At 35.3% G+C, this 23,594-nt stretch overlaps 1 protein-coding gene across 8 annotated transcripts in view; it reads left to right on the top strand.

Annotated features, from left to right (window-relative positions):
* The window catches only part of HEATR5A (HEAT repeat containing 5A), a 75,443-nt gene that overhangs the window by 39,684 nt on the left and 12,165 nt on the right, over positions 1–23,594 (top strand). For 7 of the 8 annotated variants that reach the window (XM_087747133.1, XM_087747135.1, XM_087747131.1 and 4 more), the window contains 16 exons: positions 605–704; positions 1,430–1,539; positions 5,772–5,935; positions 6,053–6,228; positions 7,681–7,786; positions 8,674–8,864; positions 9,318–9,477; positions 10,564–10,753; positions 11,317–11,486; positions 14,493–14,519; positions 16,383–16,521; positions 17,660–17,839; positions 18,724–18,963; positions 19,683–19,864; positions 21,383–21,451; positions 21,874–22,053. In XM_087747133.1, the coding sequence (XP_087603259.1) occupies positions 605–704; positions 1,430–1,539; positions 5,772–5,935; positions 6,053–6,228; positions 7,681–7,786; positions 8,674–8,864; positions 9,318–9,477; positions 10,564–10,753; positions 11,317–11,486; positions 14,493–14,519; positions 16,383–16,521; positions 17,660–17,839; positions 18,724–18,963; positions 19,683–19,864; positions 21,383–21,451; positions 21,874–22,053 (2,384 nt within the window). The remainder of the gene's footprint in view (positions 1–604; positions 705–1,429; positions 1,540–5,771; positions 5,936–6,052; positions 6,229–7,680; positions 7,787–8,673; positions 8,865–9,317; positions 9,478–10,563; positions 10,754–11,316; positions 11,487–14,492; positions 14,520–16,382; positions 16,522–17,659; positions 17,840–18,723; positions 18,964–19,682; positions 19,865–21,382; positions 21,452–21,873; positions 22,054–23,594) is intronic. The other variant, XM_087747136.1, reaches the window with a different exon arrangement.

The raw sequence follows: 23,594 nt of genomic DNA, 5'->3' as shown, positions 1-23,594 counted from the left end.
GTGGAATTCAATAGTAATTTCATTTTAGAAGTAACCTAAACAATCAACCTTTAAATATTTTCTTTTCCTTTTGGAAAGAGGTCTTTAATACTGTATATTCTCTAGATGCTTTCTGAACTACTAACTCAAGATTAATTTTTTGTAAATAATGAAAAATACTTGTGTACATATAAGTTGTTTCTTAAAGTACAGTAATTAAATTTAAATAGAAAACTAGCAAAGTAAGCAGTAGGTCATCTGATCATCATCCTTCTCCCATTTTTTTCTTTTTTTTTAAATTATTATCATGGAATTATCACGAAGTTGAGTTATATTCCATAACTCAATTCATAACAAAAAGCAAAAAACGCTTGCATTTATATATGCAATTAAAAGTCAGGGTATGAACGTCCAAGCTGAGACACCAAAACAGTGCATCTGTAAATATGACTTTTTCATTTGAGATTTTTGTCAGTTTCTTAAATTATTGGTCAAAATACTTTTTTTTTTGCATGTTTTCTTCTACTTTTTAAATTATTAGTGAGGTAATAATGTGATTACTGCACTAATGTGATTTTATTTTTCTTCTCACACTAAGTAAATTAAAATCTAATTCCTTTTCTAGCTATCAAAAGCTTTGTTTCCCACTGTGCTGGTCTTCTTACGGATGAAGTTGTTCAGAGACTTCTTCCTCCACTCCCGAGTGCTGTTGATTTATTGACACAGTAAGTGTGTGTATCAAACTGTTAAATGAGATTCTGTTTTTGAAAAGCTACAGAGTACTTTCTTTTCAAAGTATAAAAATTAGAGTACAGAATTCAGCTGTGTAGCTGAAGACTCTTAGCCAACATAATGTGTCTTGCAGAGTCCAGCATCATGTAAAAAGGCTAGGGAAGAAATTATTGCGTGCTTTTGTTAAGTTATTGTTTTTATTCTACTTTTTTAAACAAACATACACATTCGTGTTTAAGCATGATCATTTTTTATAAAATAAAAGTTCAAGAATACTCTTGGACAAAAAGTTTTAGATATGGGCATTTTTTATGTTTAGATTCAGAGATAAGCTGGAAAAGGGTTTTAAAATTTTAAAATTTTTGCCTTCAGAATAGGTAGTGATTTAATGTATTTGGGCTCTGAACTCAAATTTACAGAGATATATCCACAAAAAAGTTAATTTGTAATAAATATAGGTACAATCAAAGGCAACAGAAAGCCTTATTTATTTCTCTATTATTAAATAAAAATAATGACTGGAAATGGATAACAGAGAGGTTCTGTCAGAACATGTGAAATAAATTGTTTTGCTTCTACTATTGGTAATGCAAATCAAAACTGTACTTACAATATGTATAGATTTTAAAAGTATTCAGTAGAATGGTACACATGAAACCAGACTGTTGCATAATGCTTAAAGTCTTTAACATCTCTGATGTGCTTTTTATATTTTAAGGCTTTCTTCAATATATAAATCATATGGAAATTCTTTAAAAACATCATCAACAGTTTACAGACATAAACTTTATGAATTACTAGCAGTATTGCCTCCAAAGACCTATGAAGGTGCGTATTTCCTTACAAAGAGGTATTTGTTAAAAATACCATGGGCTCATTTTTAAGTTTTTGTTCAACATGTGTTCAGCTAGTAAGGAATCGTTCCACCTCTTCTAATAAACAAATTTTATTCCCTCTGTTTAGATTTGATGAAATTGTAGTGAAGTCACTACGGTTTTGAAAAGCTAGTGTTCCTGATCTTTTTTTTCCCCTCTCCTATTGCAAATACAGACTTTTGTCCTGTTTTTAGTTGAAACTTGAAGGTATAGAACCTTGCAATTTTAAGCTACTTGAAGAATTGACTGACTTTGATGCCTGTTGTACTTTCCATTGAATCCTAAATCCAAAAGGTATAATGTTAGCATGAACCAATTGAATATAGTCCATTAAAAGAATTTAATTGCTTCAAATAGACTTATGTATTACAGATATATTCCTCTGATCCTTTGCAGATAGTGCATAAAAAATTTGTATTCAAAGACAAATTTAAAAAAAAATCTGGGGATAGGCTTACTTTTCTGTAGCAGAACATAACTAGCAGTATTTAAAATCTAATCCGCTAATTCAATAACTATGCACTGTAGACAGGTCTAACAGTTCAACTAAAACATTAAATACCTTTGTCATCTTTAAATTGTCATGTGAATATAGTTTGCCATAGAGTACTGTATGGACTGAAATAAGGAACCAGAGTGTAACCAGTTGTAAAAAGTAGTACAGGGTATTTCATCAGGACAGAGAGGATATGGGCCAGCCAGCCACTGAATTGGCTGTGTCCTCTGTATCATGGAGGGAATCTGTACTCAAATAATCTGCTCCATCTAGTGGTAACTGCTAAGTGAATCTTCATAAGGACAAATCCCCTTTGCCTCAAAGCTGTCATCACATTAGAAGTCTGTATATAACACTCGAAGCATAGTGTATAATATTCATTTGTGACTTGGACTTAAAAGACTGAAAATGATACCTCTATCCCTTACAGCAAGTTATTTTTTTTGTTCTTTTATTACAGGGGCAATATTTTATAGAACATGGATATTTGGGTGTGAGTGGTTTTGATAATTTCTTGGTTTTGGGGGGATTTTTGCATATGGTCTAACTTTATTTAAAAATAGACAGTGTGACCTGTAAAGTCTGAATCTTGTGAGAGAGCATCCTAGCTGAGGATGCTGCAATCTAGAACCAATAAATAAAGAAAAAGCTTAAAAAGTTTGTTATAAATAAGTGGTTGCCCTGCTGAAAGCCTTGTAAATAGCCTTAGAATCAAAACAGTAATTTGACAGATGTAGTCTCAGAGTTGTTCACCTGTTTGTAATACAGCAGTATGAGACTGGGGAATGAATCGAAATGCATATATTGCCAGAGCTTATTTTCAAGGTCTGTTACATATTTTAACATGTAAGTATGTATCATTTAGGAATGCAAAAAAAGTTCTTAAGGTAAAGCTTGAAACAAATACTTTTCTTTCTATATTATTTCCAGTATGACAGCTTCATGCAGAAACTATGGCTTTGCAAATACTAGGATGTTTTGAAATAAATTATTTGGAAAAACGATATAATATGGAATGCAGGGTGGTTTTTTTTATGTCTAATTTTAGTCATTATCGCTAGGAAGAACAGTAGATGTACTCTTGTGTTGCACAGCCTGGCACATTTTGCATGGCTCAGAGTGATACACTGAATGAGAAGCTTTCACCATTTCATGGTTTTATTTCTTTTCTTTTCATTTTCTTTGATCTGGGTAGTTAGCCAGAGGCTAGAAATGTGCAAGTTGTTTCTTTTTGAGAAAATCAGTGATGGGGACACATACTAGAAGTTGTAACTCAAGCTTTTAGTATTTGCAAATAATGCACAATGCTTTTTTTCTTTAGTGGAAGAGGAACAAAACAAAATACCCAGCAAAATAAAGAGTTGAAAACAGCTTCTTTTTCTTGAAAGTTGAAAACAGCCTCTTTCCCAACTTAAACCTTTAGATTTCTGAGGGCGGAGATACTAGGACTTGTTTAGGCTCTGCTTGGTCCTTTCCTGCTCTCTTTCAGCCTCTCTGATGTTTCTCTTACTGCTTTCTGTCATCAATAAAAATCGTTATCTGCTCAAACAGCAGAATTATGAAGGCTTACAGTGAGTGTGCATGAGTAGTAGACTATTTTTTGCATTATTTCAGAAATGACAGATATGAGAAGAATGTATTGGGTTAACTTGAACACGAGTGAAAAATATTTGGCATGTTTTAGGTGCTGTCTTCTGTCATGTGTGAACGGTTAAGACTTTGCAATTTAGCTGATACAAATTATGAACTTGTTAAGCTGGGAAATGCAGGTTCCATTTCTAAGATGATTATTCATATTCTTGATCCTTTTCACATGTCATTAGTTTTGCATGCTGATGTGGTCATGTTTTTGAGGCTAAAACATTTATTTCCTGTTAATATAAAAATTTTAATTATTATAATGTCCAATTTGATAATTTCACACAAATCATTTCAGTAGTTTGAATTTTGATTATTAGATTTGTTGATGTTTTCTGTGGTCTGAAATTAATGTGTTTTTTCAGACAACTTGTTAGGGTTCTTTTCATTCCTCAGCTTTTTGTGCTTGTTGTGTTCCACTGTCTAAACTATAAAATTGAATACAAGCATTCACTTCTCTTTCTTAATAGGATGAGATGAACAGCTAGAATGCTGGAACAGTGTTCTGGCTCAAAATTTTGAACTGCTTTACATTGGGATAATATTATTTGACATAATGTGTCTGGGACTAAAATAAATGTTAATTTGGTTAAAAATTGCTGAGTATCTCCACTAAATTTTATTTGAAAAGCTGTTTTCATAGAAAGCGGATTTTTCAAAATTTTTTTTATTGCATACTATAATAATTCATGAAAGAGCAGTTTCTAGTTGTTGTTTTTAATTATTTTGTTTTTTAAAAAGACTCAGTTTCTGTCCATTTCACACACTATCTGTGCATCTTGGAATATATTTGATAGGGCTAACCTTCTACATTTAGATCCGAGTTAAGCGTTTTGGGAAAAATGACGTACTTGCTAATTAGTCAGGGAGGCAGGCAAAGCAACAGATGCCTGCAGGGGAGAGAGGCGGATGGGGACGGGAGTTTGGGGGGACGGGGGGAAGAAGCCAGCTTTCTCAGAACAGATTCGAGATTCAGGAAGGGTAAAATAGCTGGTTGCAGCTACCAGCTCCAACTATACAAATAGTTCTGCTTGTGCTCATGAGGTGCTGATAACTGTGTTGTCCTACTTTTTGGAACTGCCCTGTGTTGAAAAATTATAAGCAACTTTAGTGCAAACGGGTAATTGTGTGATCAGCTAACAACAAAACAAAACTGAATGCAAAGAACTGGATATGTGGAGTTAAGCCCCCCTTAGTGCTGATATTTCCCAATTCATGAGGACTTGACTTTGAATCTTAATGCTCTGGAGGTAAATTCTTATGTAATATTTGCATAAAGAGTGTGTGTATATTCTTTAAGATCTGTTCTGCAATGTTTTTCAACACAATTTACTTATCAGATAAGCCAGACCTTTTTCATCACATGTGGTTCAGCACTGGAAATGTTCTCTCGCTGCAGGGTCTATTTTAATAACCTAAAACAGTCTGACGCAGAATGCCTAATGTTGTTGTTTATGTATAATGCACAATCTTGTCTGAAATATTATGTACGAAAATATGTGAAAGTTTTAACTACCAGTGTAAATTATCATAATGTAACCTACAGTAAATTCCTCATGCTTTTCTTTTTGAGTGCAAACTCCTGAAATAAGCGAGTACATTCTGCAGCTTTTGGTTATTTATCAAACCTGTGGATGTTTTAAATTACATCTCCTTGCCAAGTCCAAGTATTCCTGTATGGTTATGTAATACATTCTACAGCACTAATTTTCAGGAAATTTGTAGTAGAAGTATGTCTGTGCTTGTAAATGCCTTTTTTCCTCTACTTTAAATGTAACTAACGTACTGGATTAGCATTTGTGTGGCATTCTGCCTTCTGTAAAGGTAAAGGTCTCTTTTTCAGCTTCTAGATTGCTCTATGTGATTAGTTTGCTCATCTTAGGTAGTGCTCTGTTGTTTCCCTTGTAGCGAGAGTGTTCTCCAATTAATGGGTTGAAGACTTAAGAAAAATGTTAGATGGATGTTGCTATCTAAGTATAAATATCTTGCTCCCAAAGTTGCTTGTGGCAAGTAATTAACCGAAAATTTTGCATGTTCTTTTTAATTTAAAGGAAGCTTCTGTGCTGTTCTAAAAGAGTTAGTGGCTGACTTAACTGTCCCAGATAGCCAGATTGATGCCTCTACGTTCTTGCTTCCACCCCTTTGTCATGAGAATGATCTCCTTTTACTTGGTCCCTTACTGCAGGATACTGACCACCGATTTATCGAAGAGCAGGTACTTTTTGATCTAGTACAATGGTGGTATTATTTTTTCATGCAGTTCTAGTTATTTGGGTCAGTGTTGGTTTTGACTTGGTCAAAAATACGGCTATCACTTTTTTCCTTCTTACAGCTCCTTTTAGGTAACAGCATAGCTGGCGGCAGCCTGGAGTATGACCCTTACTCAATTTATGAGAAAGTTGCGAAAGGCGACTCAGTACCTAAACCACTACCTCCTGTGTTGTCTGTTATCAGTGCAGCAACTCGTCTTTTTGGAGTTATGTTTTCCCATGTAGCAGAGTCTCACAGGTAAAGTAGTAACTGTAACTGTTGGGGAATTTGGGAGATGCTAAAAGATGGTCACAGTGTTTGAGATTGAACACAGAAGAAAATGATTCTGGAAAAATAATGAATTGTATAAGTGGATTCTGTAAGCCATCTGAATAATATAATTCAGACTAACAAATTACTAGGCTTTCTGTTTAAAGTTTCTCACAGTGAAAAGGCACATCCAGTAAGAGGTTACTGTCATTATAATAAATTCTGTTGACCAAGAAAAATAATGTTTTGTTTCAATAGCCAGATCAAAATAGAAGTTATTTTAAGAGATATTACACAATTATTATAATGCTTAATACGTGATTACTAAATGCCTTAGAACCAAAGAGGGACAAAAGGGGTAGGAAGCTGTAGTAAAATTTAACCCTTATCCTGCCTCATTCTTTATAAAAAGTGGATGGGAAGAAACAAGAGTTTGTGTCTTAACACAGAATGTTTGAAAGGGATCACAGACTTCTCTTGGCTTTGTGTGTGTGTATGTATCTTCCTACTGCACGCATGGCATTTTGCTTTGTTTCACATTTGTAAGCACACCGATGGCTGAAGCATTCCTCAAGAGTTTTGCATGCTGTTGCTTATTCTGCATGCTGCTGGTAATTTTCTTGAATGCAGCATTAGAGGAAATAGATTATTTTTAATTTAAACAGCTTTATATTTCCAAAGCCACCTGTAGTTAGACCTCAGATTATGATCATTGTATGTGGTGATGGTTTTGTAATTCTCTGTAAGGGATGAGTGCTTAGCATGCGAGTCCTGAGTCTTGATGTCTTCGCTGCTTAGAATGCTCAGGATTTAGTGTAATTCTGAGGCAGATGTTTGTATATGAGCATACCTGCCAATAAAATTGCCACATGCTTTATGATATGTTCTTCTGACTTGCATTTCCTTCCTTATTCTGTCTTCCCTGGCTGCTTTTTTTCGTGAGTTTTTTTCTGTTTGTGTGGGCTTTTTGCCCCTACTGTCACCAGGCTGCTGGCTGGTTTTCTTCACCTGTTTCTCAAGACCTGAACTGATTGCTGCAGATAACTGCATTTTGCTTTTCTTTTTCTTTTCCCTCCTCCTTTCTCAATTGTAAGCCAAAATGCATCATTCCCTTACACAGTTCCTTTTAATAACAACTGTCCAATGCTACTTAGATATAAGTGATTATCCGTGAATACATATGTTATAAGGAAACAAAGGCAAAAAGGTCATGTTTGTAATTACCTATTCTAATATGGAATATAAAAATTTTTTGTAGTAGACAGGGTTGCCAGTTGAAGGAAAATGGTCAAGAGTTAGGGTAATAGATTTTTTTCCACCTCTGTTTCTATAATATATAGGCTTTGTTATGTGTTTTAGAATAAAATAAAATTAAATTTAAAAGCTTGATTTGCTTCCTTAATTTTTAATTCTGTGGTTTCTTTTCTGTTTTTGTGTAAGGCTCCAGGTGTTAGAACAGTTGTTGAATTCCATAAAGCAAACAAAAGGATCACGGCAACAAATAGTACAGCTTAATGTTGTGTCAGCCTTTTCTACTTCATTAAAGGTAAATCTCCTCTCTCCTTTTGTTTCTCTCCTTTTGTTTCTCTCTCTCTCTCTCTGTTACTAAAACACGGCCTCTGTTGGTTAAAGTGTGTCTACACAGAAGTTCTTATTTTGATTAACAGTCAAGGCGAAGATCAGTCCTGTTTTCTGTGATAATATATTTTTTTGTGATGTCACGCTTTTCTTAAGTGCTTAAGAGTCTCAGTTTAATTTTTCCTTTTTTTTTTTTTTTTTTTACTATCATCCATACTAGTGTCATTCAAATAGGAGAGAGATGGAAAAACTCTGTATAATTTCTGTCTTTATCACTGTCTCTTTCATATTTCTTAGTGTATAAATAAAAAAGTAATAATTGGTAAAATAATCTCATAACTATCTGCAGTTTGTTGCTTTTCCCTGATGATTTATTTGTATTTTCCTCTGTTCATGTGCAATTTTCATTCTTCCCTTCGTAGGCTTTCTTCAAACTAAGGCAAAATGTTTTCACCTTTCATTGTACAATATTTGTATTTGGAGCATATTTAATATGCAATCCAGATAACTGCTGTAGCTGGAATTTTTCTTTGTGTCATTATTCTGTTTTCACTGCTTTTCTTCTTGATATTATTTCCTGAATTTTATGCTAGTGTGTTGGTTTATTGTGTTCTACTGCAATCTACCCAGTATTTCTTAAAATCAGAATGTTGATGATATAATGTTGTGCTATGATGTACACTTATCTGGAGTTAGAATTCTAACTCACAAAACAGCACATAAAAATAGAAGAATTCCTCAGATAAAAGGGGAAGAAAATAAAATTCCTTCTGCAGGTCTTGTAATTTTTGCATGACTGATGGAAAAACACATTCTGATTACTTGCTGTTTAATATATTTGATATCTGTTTTTAGCACATGGCTAACTGCAAGGGAAGTTTAGGTCCAGAAGAAGTTAGAAGGTCTGCCCTGACATTGGTAATGGGTGCCTTGGAAAGCAATAATCCACTCCTAAGATGTGCTGCTGCCGAGTGTTTGGCCAGATTGGCACAGGTGGTTTCTGACAGTGCCTTCACTGCTGGATTAGCACAAGTCAGTTTTGACAAGTAAGTTAAAAAAAAAAATGTGGTAAGTTACTGGTTGAGTTCATAAAAATGTTTGAGAAATCTACCTGGCCCCTATTATGATAATAATTTTAATAGCTGGTTTCCTTCATGGATTTGATGTCACTTCAGAAATTAACAGGAAAAAGCACTGCCTGACTTCTCCATGTATTTCTTAGCTTTGCTGATCTTTAAGAAGATTGTCTAAGTAATCATGTAGATTTTCAAATAAATTAAATTGGTTGCTGTTCTAGCAACATCATTTAAGTATATCTAAAATATTTTTGGTACTTCCTTCAGATAAGAGATGATAAATGAACTTAGAATTTTGGCAGTATAACGACTAATAAAATATTTTGCTGATTACATACTAGAAATTACATTTGTAGATGTGGTTATTACATAGTATCAGTCTTGGTGATTACACTAACAGCTTTCTTTCCTTATAATCAATAGGCTAAGATCTGCTAGGGATGTGGTATCAAGAACAGGTCATTCTTTGGCTTTGGGATGTCTGTATAGGTACCTAGGAGGAATAGGCTCTACTCAGCACCTGAATGCATGTGTTGGAATCCTTTATACTTTATCTCAGGACAGTACTTCTCCTGACGTACAGGTACTTGTCACTTATCTAAAAATGTCATGTTACAAATGAACTGATTTATATTCTGGAGTATAAGGTTTTTTTTTCTTGTAAGAATAACACCTCACAACCTCTTAGGCATACCTCACAGGTGATGGCTGGACCACAAAGGCAGTGAAAACCATAGCCCCTGCTCGAAATCCACCTTCCAAGAACAAACTATGATGAGATATGGGAGGTTCTTGTTAATGATCAATGAGGCTGATAAGGCTAAGATATGCTGGCTTTAAAAACAATATCTGATGTTTTAGGAATTGATTAATTTCACATTCACCTGTGTCTTGACCTTGACTGCATAGTACCTAGGTTTTTTTGTTCGTGTCGGTTTTTGTCTCTGCTATGATGTTTACCTCACAGCATTTTTTGTTGAAGGGTTATGTAGTAAATACCAGGGATTTGTAGCCTGAACACTGTAGAACTTGGTCAATATACTTCCTTGAATAAGGCAAGATGTTTTGAAGACTAATTCAAATTATTTCTGTATGGCTAAAACTGTTATCTATCAGAATAGCTTTAAGAGACCTTGAATGTATTCCATGTAATTGTCTAAATCTCAGTTAAGGAATTTTTTTAAGCTTTATCTACAATATCTTCACACAGAGAAGAACTGTATGTTGATTTGAAACAGATGTGGCTATTGGTGCAAAGTAACTGAGACTAAAACAATATATTGTTTCAGCAACTGTTGTATTTTTTCATAATTGTCTTGTTCTTGCACATGAAGCTATAAGAAATTTTACAAAGAGTAGGATGTATTTGAGGAATAATAATCACTATTAAATTAATTACTATTAGATTAATTTTTTTTTTAATTAGCAATGACAGATGTAAAATGGTTCTTTCATTGTGGCACGTAAAGTTCCTTGTAAAATATTCAAAATGGCTTATCAGGTTCTTAAAGTTTCTTTCTATAACCTCTCCATTTGTCCCTTTGGAACTTAAAAGTGCAACTTCTATTACACTTAATTACTGGATTTCATTTGAACTATCAAATTTTAAAAAAATCTTATGTTTATTCTATCAAATAGACATTACATGACTGGTTCTTTTATTTTACAGGCATGGGCACTACACTCTCTGTCACTGATAGTAGATTTAGCTGGCCCCTTGTACCATGTGCATGTGGAACCTACCTTATCTCTTGTCCTCATGTTGTTGTTGACTGTGCCTCCTGCTTATGCTGAAGTTCACCAAAGCCTTGGTCGCTGTCTAAATGCACTTATTACCACGCTGGGCCCTGAGTTGCAAGGTATGCAACATACAATAGCATCAGCTTTGTTTGGTTTAGCAAGAAATTTTTAAACAGTGTTTGAATGTGTAATTCAAATTTTATCAACAAATAAGTGCATGCTAAGTGTTTTTTTTTTCCTTGTTGTAAGACAGTGTTTCACAGGCCATGAGTTTATGCAATCAAGATGAAGTGACTGCTAGTTTTCCAAAAATAGTGTCTCTTTTTGACATCTTTTCCTTTTTTTGAACTGCTTCTCCAAGCTTTGCCTTGGGCTGAAAATTCTTATATTTAGCATGAAAACAGAAGGTATTCATATTTCAAGAGTTAGGAGCCAGTCTATGTCTTAGTTATGATGCAGACATTTCAAATTTGCGTCTAAATCAACTTTTAGATAGCTGGACACTGAAATTTCCAGAGAGCAATATGACTGTTACTCATTGATATCAGAGTATAACACAGATATAGAAAGTATCCTTCAAGAGGATGAGAGTTATGGGTGGCTTGGGAAAAAGACAGGTTATCATGTTTTGAAAAAAAACTTGATGTTTTAAAAAGAAAAACCTTTTTTCTTCCGAATATAGGCAGCAGTACGACAGTTTCAGCCTTAAGAACTTCCTGCCTCCTGGGCTGTGCAGTGATGCAGGATAATCCCGACTGCCTGGTTCAGGCTCAAGCCATCTCTTGCCTTCAGCAGCTTCACATGTTTGCTCCTCGACATGTCAACTTGTCTAGCCTTGTAAGCTGCCTATGTGTGAGTATACGTTTATTAGTCTATATCCTTGTATTGTAAAACGTTTTGTTCAGAAACACTTAAAAAATGCAGATGCTTCTTTAACCAGAGAAACTGATCATTGTGTAGGGGTGAGGTGTTTCATATCCTCCTACAGGCAAGTATTCTCTATTTTTTGATTTTTTTTTTTTTTTTCCCAGTTTCTGCTTCCTCTTTACAAGATGAGCACATTCTGTAGAAATCTTGGCCTTCTGAACTGCTTGCAACTGCGTTCTGCTGCTCTTAAGGCCAGTTGTCTGGCAGGATATACCATCCATTATAACTTTTGTGCTGGATTTTTACCAGCTATTTTATGTTGGCCAGTTTTTTTCCTCTGCTGCTTTTTATGTCTTAGGTGAAGGATTGATTAAAAAAATTTGTGCGTACTGATTACTGAGAATTGTTTTGTTTGGGTTTGTTTTTTGCACGATGGTGAAAAATTTTAGATTTCTCTGTTTTTTAATTTCTGTAGCACTAATGCTTTGGTGTACTGACTTCTTGGCAGTCAGTATAAAAATTTTTGACACGCCTAAGTAATAGTCAAACTAGGTCTTTGGAAAAAAATAAACAAAACTCTCTTTCAGCTCTATTTGACAACGAGGTGGGGGTTTTTGTTTGTTTGCTGGGGGCGTTTTTGTTTTGTTTTTTTCCCCCAAGGTCTCTCTGTCTCTGAATAGCTGCTGTTCTGAAACACTTACTTCTATGAAGAAAGCAAAAATAATTTTCTGGTAGTTATTAGCCTTGGTGGGTTTTCAGGGGCTAGCTAGGGTTTTTTTAATTTTTGTTTTGTTTTTAATTTTTAATCTCTCTTGTCTATCTTAACACAGTTCTTATTTACATCTTCCCCTGGGTAGCACTTATATATCAATAGTAACCATATATTGATTTAGTATAAAGTTTAGATTCCTTCCATTCATCTTTATTCAGTTGGACTAGAAACATGATTGTGGGAGCCAGGAAAAAATTGAAGGAGAAGATCTTTCAGCCCCACGTTGTGTTAGGCATGGATATACTAGTTGCAGAAGCATGGGAACTTCTCTGAAATGTTCTTTCTTTTAACATATACTAGCTATGATTTTCTCTTCTCTGGGTAAAACACAGTTTTTCTTACATGATTGTTGTGATTTTATTGATGTAAGTCACTGTCTTGCTCAGAGGATGTATTAGCATTTGGGATCATTTGTAAGTCCATGTACAGTCCGCTTCCATGTACACTATGATCTCTCTAACTAATAGCAAGTACCTACTAATAAAGAGGATGTCGCGATAAAGTTGTCTTGTCTATTACTGATTTTCATTGTTTTTGCAAATTGCCTCAAAGTACCTCATACAGTACTTTACGAACTTTATAATATTAAATTACTCAATTAAGAAGCAGCATGGTTCATGGCTCGAGTGTGTGTGTTCGTGTATCTGTACACATGTGTGTTCACCTCTACCCCAGAAACGATGGTGAGCTTCATGGGGCAGGAGTCCACCAAAGTCAGTGGCGTTACATGGATGAACTTTTCTCATTCTCATGAACTTGTTACAGACTACGGCCAATGTTGCTACTACTGACAATTCAGTAAACGTCAATATGTCTCTCAAGAGTGTCATAAACAAAGAAGGTTTGAGTGTGTGCTTTGCAGGTCTGTGATATTATTGCACAAGCAGACTTCAGCATTTGTAAAACTCGCCATCCATCCGTGTAATTTCCACCCACTAAATCACCACCTTGCTAGGGCAGCAGAATAAACTATTGGACTGGACCTGAAATCTGCTCTTGACTCTGTTGTTGGCTTGCAAGGTGGCCTTCAGCAGTCATTCTCCATGAGTTTAAATTTCTGCAAGTGGAGAACAAGGTATGACTGTCCTCCTTTGCAATGCATTTTGAAGTCTTAAGAGGAAGTCGAGTATAAAAGCTGAGTGCTAGATACTGTGGATTTTCACCACTGCATTCTTTAAGGCAGAAAAACTGGAGAGGCAAAGAATCTGTGGTCAGATAAGTGATCTTTTCCCCTTCTGTCCATAGAAACATAAATTCTCACTCATAAAATCTTGAAAACAAATGTGCAAAGAAGTTTGCTTTGTTTTTTTTTAGTAGCATTTGAACTTGCCTTTTTAAAATTCTGAAATAGACATTCTCTCTTCTTTTTTCTCTTCTTTCTTCTCTTTTATCTTTTCTTTCCTTTTCCTAATAAATGTAGCATTAAGCATGCCAACACAGTTGCTGTGAGCAGCTGCAAGCTGCCTCCTCCACCTGTCTTCCCACCCCCTAGAGCATGATATGGTTCAGGTCCCCAAAGTATTTAGACCATTTGGTTTGTGACTATGCTAGCACTAACAAAACATGACTCAGGCAATGGATACACAGCTTCACTGGCTCGGTTTTTTGGGGGTTTTTCTTTGGTGTTTTTGTTTTTTTTTTTTTAATTGTGTACATGTGCCTGGCATAATCTAGCTTCCCTTCTTCAGCTTCTGAAAGTATTCCTTGTTTGTCAATTGGATCGTTTTTCATGGGGCTTTGCATCTAACAGTCATTCTTATCCTGTCAGTTAAATTCTTGGCTCCAGCAGAATAGAAATCATGTCTAACATGATTTTAATCATGTCTAACATTAGTTTTAAAGCTAACTTAGGTGAGCACAGACTTCTAAAAAGCTTATCTGTGTAAGCTTATGATGTAGTGAACACCAGTTTTCAGCTGCAAGCCATTAAAGATATTTTGAAACACGATAAGTATACAATGTCAATAACTATGCTGTGCTGTTGTCTTGGTACTGTTTAAGTACTAATTTTAGGAGCAGCTGGCTTGCAGTTTTAGTGTTTTCAACGCTAAATATAAGAAATTAACTAAGCAAATTAGGGTTTTGGTATGTTTAAGATAAGATTCTGAATTTTAATATATGCTGAATTTACACGTAATGGTCTCTATGTGTGGTTGGTATCACTGTGATATCTATATTTTGGTTTTGTCATGACTGGTTTGTCATTTGTTTTTGTGCAGGAAATCTTATTGGATAATTCTGTGTTGGTAGGTCCCTGTGCCTTGTTAATCCTAAACTTTTGCAGTTTGCAGTGGTGTTTTTTATTTCGTCTTTTATCTTTTCCTTTTAACCATTTTAATGTAATTTCTTTTAGCATGTCAAGTGACATTTGATTGTCATCCTAACCAGACCCTAACTTTCTGCAGATGGCAGACATACATTTCATTTATGTGCTTAGTGAGGCATAATTTTGTTTTTAACGTGTTAAGCACAGAAAGGGAACTGTGTGTTCATTTAAGTTTGTATGTGATGCTTGCATTTTGTGTCTGATATTTAGTCCTGTCCCCTGCTTAGAATGTGAGAGAATGAGAGATGAAAAATGTGCATCGTGCCTTATTCAGTAGCCTGAATTGGATCCTCTGTTTTTTCCCTATTAAAAATGAGCACGCAATTTATGCATGTCCAACTTGAAGTAGAATGTGTAGCCTGCTTGCGTAAATGTTGCATTAAAAGCCTCACTTGTTGTTTTTAAACTTTCAATTAAAGTATCTTACAGACAACTTAGAGTCAGGTTTCTTTTCTGTTAGAAGAATGATGCAGAGAGCGTATCTTTGTGTGTATTAAATATGTAATTCTGAGTATTATAGGTTCATGAGCATGCATAGAAATTCAGAAGACGAAGCTTAGTTTTGTTAATGTAATAAAGCTGAAATTCTGTATCACTTACTCTTTTTGTCCTTAAGTTGTTCTTCTTAACTGTATATTAACTAATATATATTAGTCATTTTGACTAACATATATTGACTTGTTGCTGACAAATGAGGAGCGTGACCTTACTGCAAGGTTTCCCTGCAGCAGACACTCAGCTCTGTCTGTTTTAAGGATGATGACAGCTAAGGGTACACACTTGCTTAGTTGTAGAGAATAACTTTTTTGATGATAACCTAAGCTTAATTTAAAAGAAGCCGCATAAATATTGATGTAGCCATCTTGCCTGGCCACACAGCTGGTTCATTGTATCTTTGGGATCCCCTTCAGAATGTTCTTAAAATTGAAAGCAAGCAAATGAAAATCAGAAAGCTCCACTCTAACAAAACAACCTTGAGGCTATGTCTTGGGTTTTTAAAGTGTTTTTCCTTGTTCCTGTAATAATGAATCTATTATCGTGTATTTTTCAGTATAAAAAACAAACACTGGCCTGGTAGTGTTAAAATATGGTGATGCTATAAACTTTTTTGCTAGAAACTGTTCAGGAGAGCTGACTTGTCTCAGTGTGATACGTTCACCAGTAACTCTCACCCTTCCTCTCACCTTCTCTAAAAAGTAATTTAATGTAATCTGAGTATATAATATTTTTTGCAATGAAATTGCAGCAGTGTTCTCTTTGCCCTTTCTTATAAACTTCCTTTCGTGCATGGAGTTCAGATTTACTAAAGCGTGATTGACTGTCTCACCCTTGGTTACATTGGCATTTCTCTAGTTAGATCTGAGGACGATTTGAGTAATTTTCTCTTGCACTGAGTTTTCAAGTCCATTATATATATCCTGTAGTCAAAGAATAGAGTTAATTGTTCATTGAGACCATGATTCAGCTGTCATTGAAGTTAATGGGGGTCTTTCTACCGACATCGGTGGGAGTTGGATCCAGCCCCAAACCAGTCTTATAAGTTACCTTTGGAGAGAAAATGTTAAAAGTACTGATATGTTAAATTGATTACAGGAGTTGCACAATCTTCCATTTGGGGTTAAAAAGAAAAAAAAAAAAAAACTGAGCAAAAATAGCATCAATTACATGCTTACTGACTTCACAGATTTGTCATAACTGCAATTGTTAACAAAATACCAGCCTTACCGAGGTATTGCTATAAAGGTTTGTTAGCCATCTTACTGTTTCTTCTTGCATGTTTCAGGTGAATCTCTGTAGCTCATACTTATTATTGAGACGTGCAGTGATAGCTTGCTTACGTCAAGTTGTGCAAAGAGAAGCTGCTGAGGTATCAGAGTATGCTGTTGCGTTAGTTAAAGAGAGCAGAGAAGATTTTACTCCAGGTAACGTATTGAAGTTTTGGGATCAAAGAGCTTGACACATTGATAGTGACTTTTCAACACACTCTGCTATGGGTATGAAAACTTTTCTACGTTCTTGAAATCTTTAACTCAAAAAGGTTTTCTGCTTCCGTTTTCTGTATAGTAGCAAATTATGGAAGCATCCAAACCCTTTCTTAGTGATAAAATGAAGCTACTGTTGCTTTTCTTATACTGTAGATAGCAAGGGTCACTAAATGAGAAAATGCAAATGGAGTTCCAGAGAAACCTAAGCTTATCTAGCCAGTAGCTGTTGTAGTAACCGCTTCATAGTCCTGCATTTTACATGCATATTCATAATTTTATTTTCCCACATAAATCTCTTCTTAAATTAAAAATCTGTCATTGAGGGAAGGTGCAGAAAAACCTGTTGAAGAAAGTTTCTGTTGACCTTTTTGGAGAACTAGTTAAGTAATGATCAGCTGGGGTCCCTAGAATTTTTAACTTCCTAAAAGTTTGGGTTTTTTGCTCAAAGGCTTGAGAATGATCACTGCTTCATCCTCATGTGCCTTCCTTGTGAGGGGACGGTGGTAATAAATGATTTCACTTTGGGTTTCAATTCAAGCTCGTTTAGAAATTTTCAGAAAAGATACACTATAGCCATTTTGTAAAACTGCTGATTTTTAAAATTGGTAATATTGGGCAAATAAAAATCGGTCATATTCATTTAACAACTTATTTCCATGTGTCTGGTTTTGAGCTTTGTTGGAGAATAATTTTAACTTCCCCTTCAAGTTAAAACATTGTTTTAGTATTACCTTATGAGTCAGTCTGAGGAATCAGATGGCCAAAGATAATTTTGGCTAAATAGCTCAGATGCTATGGTGATGGGAATGCTGTGAAATTCAGAGTAGGATTTTTTTTCTCCTTGGGGTAACTTTCTTCCTGTTGTTAGTATGTTTCTGTAAAAGTTCAAAGTTTTGTACTCGGATGATTTAGACATGGTATTAAAGCAATTAATACTATTATTTCAAAAGTATTTCGGGGCTAGGTATTTGTCGTTCACAAGATACTCTGTGTGCAACCTTCAGGGGGGTTTCTGTGGTCGTTACTGCAGTTTTGTGATGCGCAGCATTCAGCTCACAAACTTTCTTCTTAGCAGATGTTAACATCAGAGAAATAGGCCTGGAGGGGGCATTGCTGGGCTTGTTGGACAAAGAATTGGATCAAAGATTGTGCCAAGATATCAAAGAGACTCTGACTCATATGCTTACTTCAATGGCAGTTGAAAAGCTCTCTTTTTGGCTGAAACTTTGTAAAGATGTTCTTGCTGCCTCGGCTGGTAAGTCCTAATACGCCGTATTGGAGAACACAATGAAAATAAGGCCTGCAGCAGTACCGTATGTCACTGCGGGAAAGTATTCTTGTTTCTGGAATGTTTGACATTTATTAAATGTATTATTGTCCTTCATATTGAAACACTGGACCCTTTAACTTAGTTCTTTCAGAAGGAATATGACTTTCTCCCTTCTGATTGCCTTTTCCCTATTGAACAAGTTTTTGTAAACATTTTAGTATGTCTTTCCTGTTCATATTCTTGCTGATTTATAGTCCTAATGTTAACTTATTTCCATATCAGAAATGGAAATGCAGAATACATTTCAGCTTGTGCATCCTGTGTAAGTACCTACAAGAAAAATATTCAGACCCTCTCTTCTATTAATAATAGGAATGATGCAGACCTACTATATCATAATGAAACTCCTGAGCAGATAAAATTAATTACTGTGCTGAATACTGGGGGGAGGAGGGGGATTTTTTTTCTTTTACTTGCAGTGCAGGAGGAAAACTTCCTGAATTTAGATTTTTTTTTTTTTTTTTTTTTCCATTTGGAAAGGTTCCAGCTTCTAATGTGTCACACTTATTTTAAAAGGGTTTTTTTTTTTCTTTCACTTCTTTCACTGCAGTTCTTAATTTATTTTTGTGGTATTGACCTTGTCTTCCAACAAGTAATATCAACCAAATGCAGACAGTTTTGTTACGTTTTACTTTTAATTATACGATTTACTTTAAGACACCAAGGTTGAAGGGAGTCATAGTGAGTTGGAGGCTAGAGAAGGACTTTGAAGAGATTTTCTTATGACTCCTTCTGTAGTTTTCAGTTACAGTAAGAAAGAATATTACATTTCTCCCCCCCCCCCCCCCCCCCCCGTGTCCTAAATACAGATTTCAATACAGTAGCTTCAGTAGATACCACTCAAGAAGAGGAAACTGCCAAAGCGGATGATGCATCTGTATTAACATCTGACAGCGATGAGAGGTTCCATCCTTTTAGTAATCCACGATGGTCTACCAGAGTTTTTGCTGCAGACTGTGTTTGTAAAATCATAAGCCAGTGTGAAAATGCAGACAGTGCACATTTTGACATAACTTTGGCTCAGGAAAGAAAACAACGTGATTCAAGAGGTATGTGTTAAGCACTGAAAGAATTTCACAGAATGCAAAGTATGCTTAAAATAAATGTTAGCTGTTTGCATCTTAATTAAATTCATCATAAATTTGTTGTTTGTCACTGTTGAAACCTTTAATTGCTCTGATTAGAAGCCTGTATTTATTAAGGTGTAGAGCAATTTTTATTTGCCAAAATATTGGCATATCAGTGCAGCATTTACACTCACTTTCCTGGTTATAGTACCATGGCATATGCGTAGGAAGCCATTGTTTCTGCATAAGCACTGGCAATCAGAAGGGATAGCTGGCACCAGCCTACAACATCACAGTTTAGTATTTGGGAGTACGACTAAAAACTCCACTTTTTTCCATAATTTGCATAATTACCAGTAGAAACACAGTGCCAATTTTCAGTACCTCTACCTGTTTGTCTGGAGTTGTTTTCCTGAAAATCCGTTTTTAGAAAATCTGCCTCATACATAAAGATATTTATGCTTTATTCTAAGTACTTTTTTTAAATTCAAGTGGAAAGGAGCTTAGATCAGCTAACATAAGATGTCCAAGTAAGATTGTTGTATGTGTAGGCTGCCTTAAGTTGAATCCTTGATACATGGTAAGGTAAAATGTAAAATGTACATTTTGAAAATGTTGGGAGCAGTATTATAAAATATATTATGTCTAAAGCTAAATCTAATAAAACTGTTTTCTTTTTTTAATTTCTGTTTTCTCTTCAGATGACTTTTTGGTATTGCATTTAGCTGACTTGATCCGTATGGCTTTTATGGCTGCCACAGATCACAGTGATCAACTTCGTCTTTCTGGGCTTCAAACATTGCTAATTGTTGTTCGGAAGTTTGCAGCTGTTCCAGAACCAGAGTTTCCAGGTCATGTAATTCTGGAGCAATATCAAGCCAATGTAAGCACTATTGCTAATAACTTAGAAAAGTTTAGAGTTACAGTTAATCACTAAAAGAAATTTGCTTTTTGCAGGGCATAGTGCTAGAGTTGGGTTTCAGTGAGTTTGTAACTGAAACTGTTAATTTCTTCGGACTCAACTTCCTTAGAAAGCATGTTTTCAGTTGGTATATATTTTAGCCCCAAAGTTTTTCAAGTTTCAGCATTTTTCCCTCTTTCCTATTTGAGTACTGCAGAAAGAAAATAGAACATTGGGTTTTTTTTGGAAAGCATTGGTTTCAAAGTGCAGAAGTATTGCAAGAAATATTAGGAACAACTGTCATTTAAAACTGCTTAAAAATAAGTAGCCTTTGCACACCAGAGATCATACTAGGAGATCCTGGTCAATAAATAAACTAGAGGAGGTAAAAGCATGGATTGTACTCACAAGGTCTATTTCAGTTAAGTCTTGGTTGAGACTTACAGAAAAGATGTCCTGATCATTTTGAATCCCAGACTGCACTTGTGTTAAATATGACAGGCAGCTGTGTTACACCTCATCTGGCTCCCATTCTTCAGTTTCTAGCAGGCATTGAATAAGTCAGACCACTTTGTCTCATAGAAATGGAGAGATCCTGACACTGAAGACATCCTAACCCACTTTGATCTTGCTTTTGCCATTAGAATTCTGTTCTACTGGCACTTCTTTGTGGGAAAGGAGAAGTGCCTTGATCTAGTCTGGAACTACCAAGGGAAAAAAAAAATACACTATTTTTCCTTGCTCTCCAAAACCATGAAGCAGGTCACAAGTAGAACTAATAATTCTCCTTTTAACTTCCACTACCCTTCCACTACCCTTAAAGTTTTTCTGCTAATACTGTACATATATCTTCTCATCAACTGTTTCATAGAAGTTGAAGAGACATGAAGTGGTTAAATATCTAGTCTTTTTCTTGTCAATTTTTTTTCCATATCAATAATCAGAAGTAGATGGATGTAGATTTTCCAGACTTAAGTAATTATTTCCTGAAATTAATTAATTATTAAGTAATTATTTCCTGAAATCAGAGGTTCCTTAAATGAAGTCTGAGCTTTAGGTCTTAAGAAACTGTCATTAATTGTCATTAAAAACAACTCCTTTTCACTTATTTTCACTAACTTGTATTTGTAGTACTGCAAATCTTCAGTACATGCAAATCTTCCATGGTTTGGAACATGTTTTTTTCTTTTGAGGGCATCTCATCAAGTCAAGAGTTCAGGAAGGAAGAGGTTTCTGTTTCAGTTTTAGACTGTGCAAAAAATAGAATCAACTTTGAAGACCCCTCTCAAAGAGAACCATGTCTTCAGTGTAAGCCAAACAGAACAGTAAAAGTATGACTGCAACTGTCTCCCTGCTCTTTAGCCTCACTGAAATGGTTTATGCAAAAATGAAAAGGAAACTATGCTTTATAAAGGAAAACTGCAACAAAGCCTGCTTATGGAAAGTAATTATTTAGTTAACTGTTCACTACGTATTAAATGTTGTATAACTTCTCTTTAGGTTGGAGCAGCACTTAGGCCTGCCTTTGCTCCCGAAACTCCTCCTGATGTCACAGCAAAAGCATGTCAGGCAAGTGTTGAAAGTCAGAAGTCTTAGGTAATAGACCCTCTGAAATTTTCTTTTTGCTTCATACACCACACAAGAATAAGGAAATAAATCATCTAGCCTCAAATCCTCAATGCACACAAAATAACATCACCCATGTTACCTCTATATTGTAACAACTCAAAGATTTTATGCACTTTAAAATCTTTTGAGAACCTTTGTAGCAGTTGATACTTTGGCTGTTATTTATGACATCCCCTCTAACATTTTTGGCTTTCGTTACTTACGTATACCAAACTGTAATGTCATTTAACATTGATTATTATTCAAGAGTAACTGTATCTCAGTAGAAATTAAATCTGGTTTTCATGATTTTACAGATGGAAAAAAGAGTATCCAGTGGTGTTTGGCTCTTGTTTCTCATTATTTCTGTTTTGCAACACTAGGTATGCAGTGCCTGGATAGCAAGTGGTGTAGTAAGTGATCTTAATGACCTTCGAAGGGTTCACCAGTTGCTCGTATCCTCTTTGGTAAAGGTGCAGGCTGGGAAAGAAGCACAAAGTCAACAATATAATGAAAGCACCTCAACTATGGAGACACTGGCTGTGCTTAAGGCTTGGGCAGAGGTTAGTGTAACAGTTCTGTAATGATAGTCTTGATATCTGGTAGGTGAGTTAGAAGCTTTCAAACAGAATGGTTTCAGGAATTCCTTACATGCTTCATTAAATAGAAGTTGCTGGTCCTTTGCTTTGCTTTGATACCGCTCAACAGTACATGAACTTTGTAAACTTGACAAAAGCACTGCTAGTTAAACTGCTTATACTATACATTAAGAAATATGTCTAGTACTTAAGAAATATGAACTTCTTAATGTGTTCCAATATTTCAATATTCATTTTAAATTGGCATGGTATAAATGGCTATGGTGATGGTCCACTGAATGTACCATTTTAAATAGGTGTTATTTTTCCCATTGTCTATTGGCATTTAATTTCTTACAGGCAGTTCTTGTAAGTTAACAATGTCAGTTCAGTACTGCATTGGCTTAACTGCCTTAAAGTCAGCTCAGGTGAATGCCTGTTTTAATACATGTAAATGCAAGGTTAGATATTTAAAAATCAAAAATGTGAACAACGTATGTAATCTCTAGAAGATGTGTCTTAGAAAGCACTGATAATGACCCTGGATGCTGACAGCTGATAACCAGCTAAATATGAGCATGTTATATAGTTAATATGATATTTCTGTTTATAACCAGGGAGCTATTTTGAAGGAGAAAGCAGGCAAAAGCAGATAGCTTTTATGTGAACATTTGTAGAAAAACATACCAACCTCTGGTGTCCATACATATTGGCAGAATAGGAAAGCCATTGGAGAAAAGCTAGCAAGTCGGAATAAAAATCTTGAAAACATGCTTACACCAAGAGATTTAAGTAGGTCAGTCTATTTAATCTATTCAGGAAAAGATAAGGTATTGTGATCAATTTAAAATTATTATATGGAGAAAAGGTTTTTAATGGCATATGACAATAACCTGTCACTGATCAGAAGCTGAGGCAAAATTCAGACTAAATGTGAGGCTCAACTGTAAGAAGTGAAGATCTGTAGATTGTTCCAGTCTATAATTAAGATCACTAGAAGTCTTCAAAGCAAACTCTGTATAACTTTCTACTGGATCTCGGATATGAGAAACTATGACAAAGTAAACTGGGGATAAGCTTTTGTGACCTATAATTTACAAATATTTCACTTAAGCCCTAGGCGGTTCCTTCTCACTTAGGATCTTACCTATTTCTTGTCTCCAGAATTTGAAGGAATTCCCCCACACTGTTGCGGGGAGGAGTGAGAGAGGGGCTTGGTGAGTGCTTAGTTGCTGGTTTGGGTCAACCCACTACAACTAGCAAACTTGAAAAAGATATAGAAATCATAATTGCAGGAGATGGATACTCACAAAAGCTAACTTTAGATTACTTTAACTGGTCTCCTATGTCTCCTTTATAGTTGAGGAGAAGAGCTTCCCTCCAGGAAGAGGAGAGACTAAAGAGAGCTGCTGGTCTGAAACATTCTCAAGCCTATCTTTTTCAATAACTAGAGAGGCATCTAGGGCAATTAACCTTCTCACATTTAAGTTAACTATTGATGGTAACACCCAAAGTTTGCAAATGAT

This window comes from Nipponia nippon, unplaced genomic scaffold (genome assembly GCF_047370975.1).
Source record: "Nipponia nippon isolate SJK-2023a ecotype South Korea unplaced genomic scaffold, ASM4737097v1 scaffold_11, whole genome shotgun sequence".
Taxonomy (NCBI): domain Eukaryota; kingdom Metazoa; phylum Chordata; class Aves; order Pelecaniformes; family Threskiornithidae; genus Nipponia; species Nipponia nippon.
This window is presented reverse-complemented; position numbering and strand designations above follow the sequence as displayed.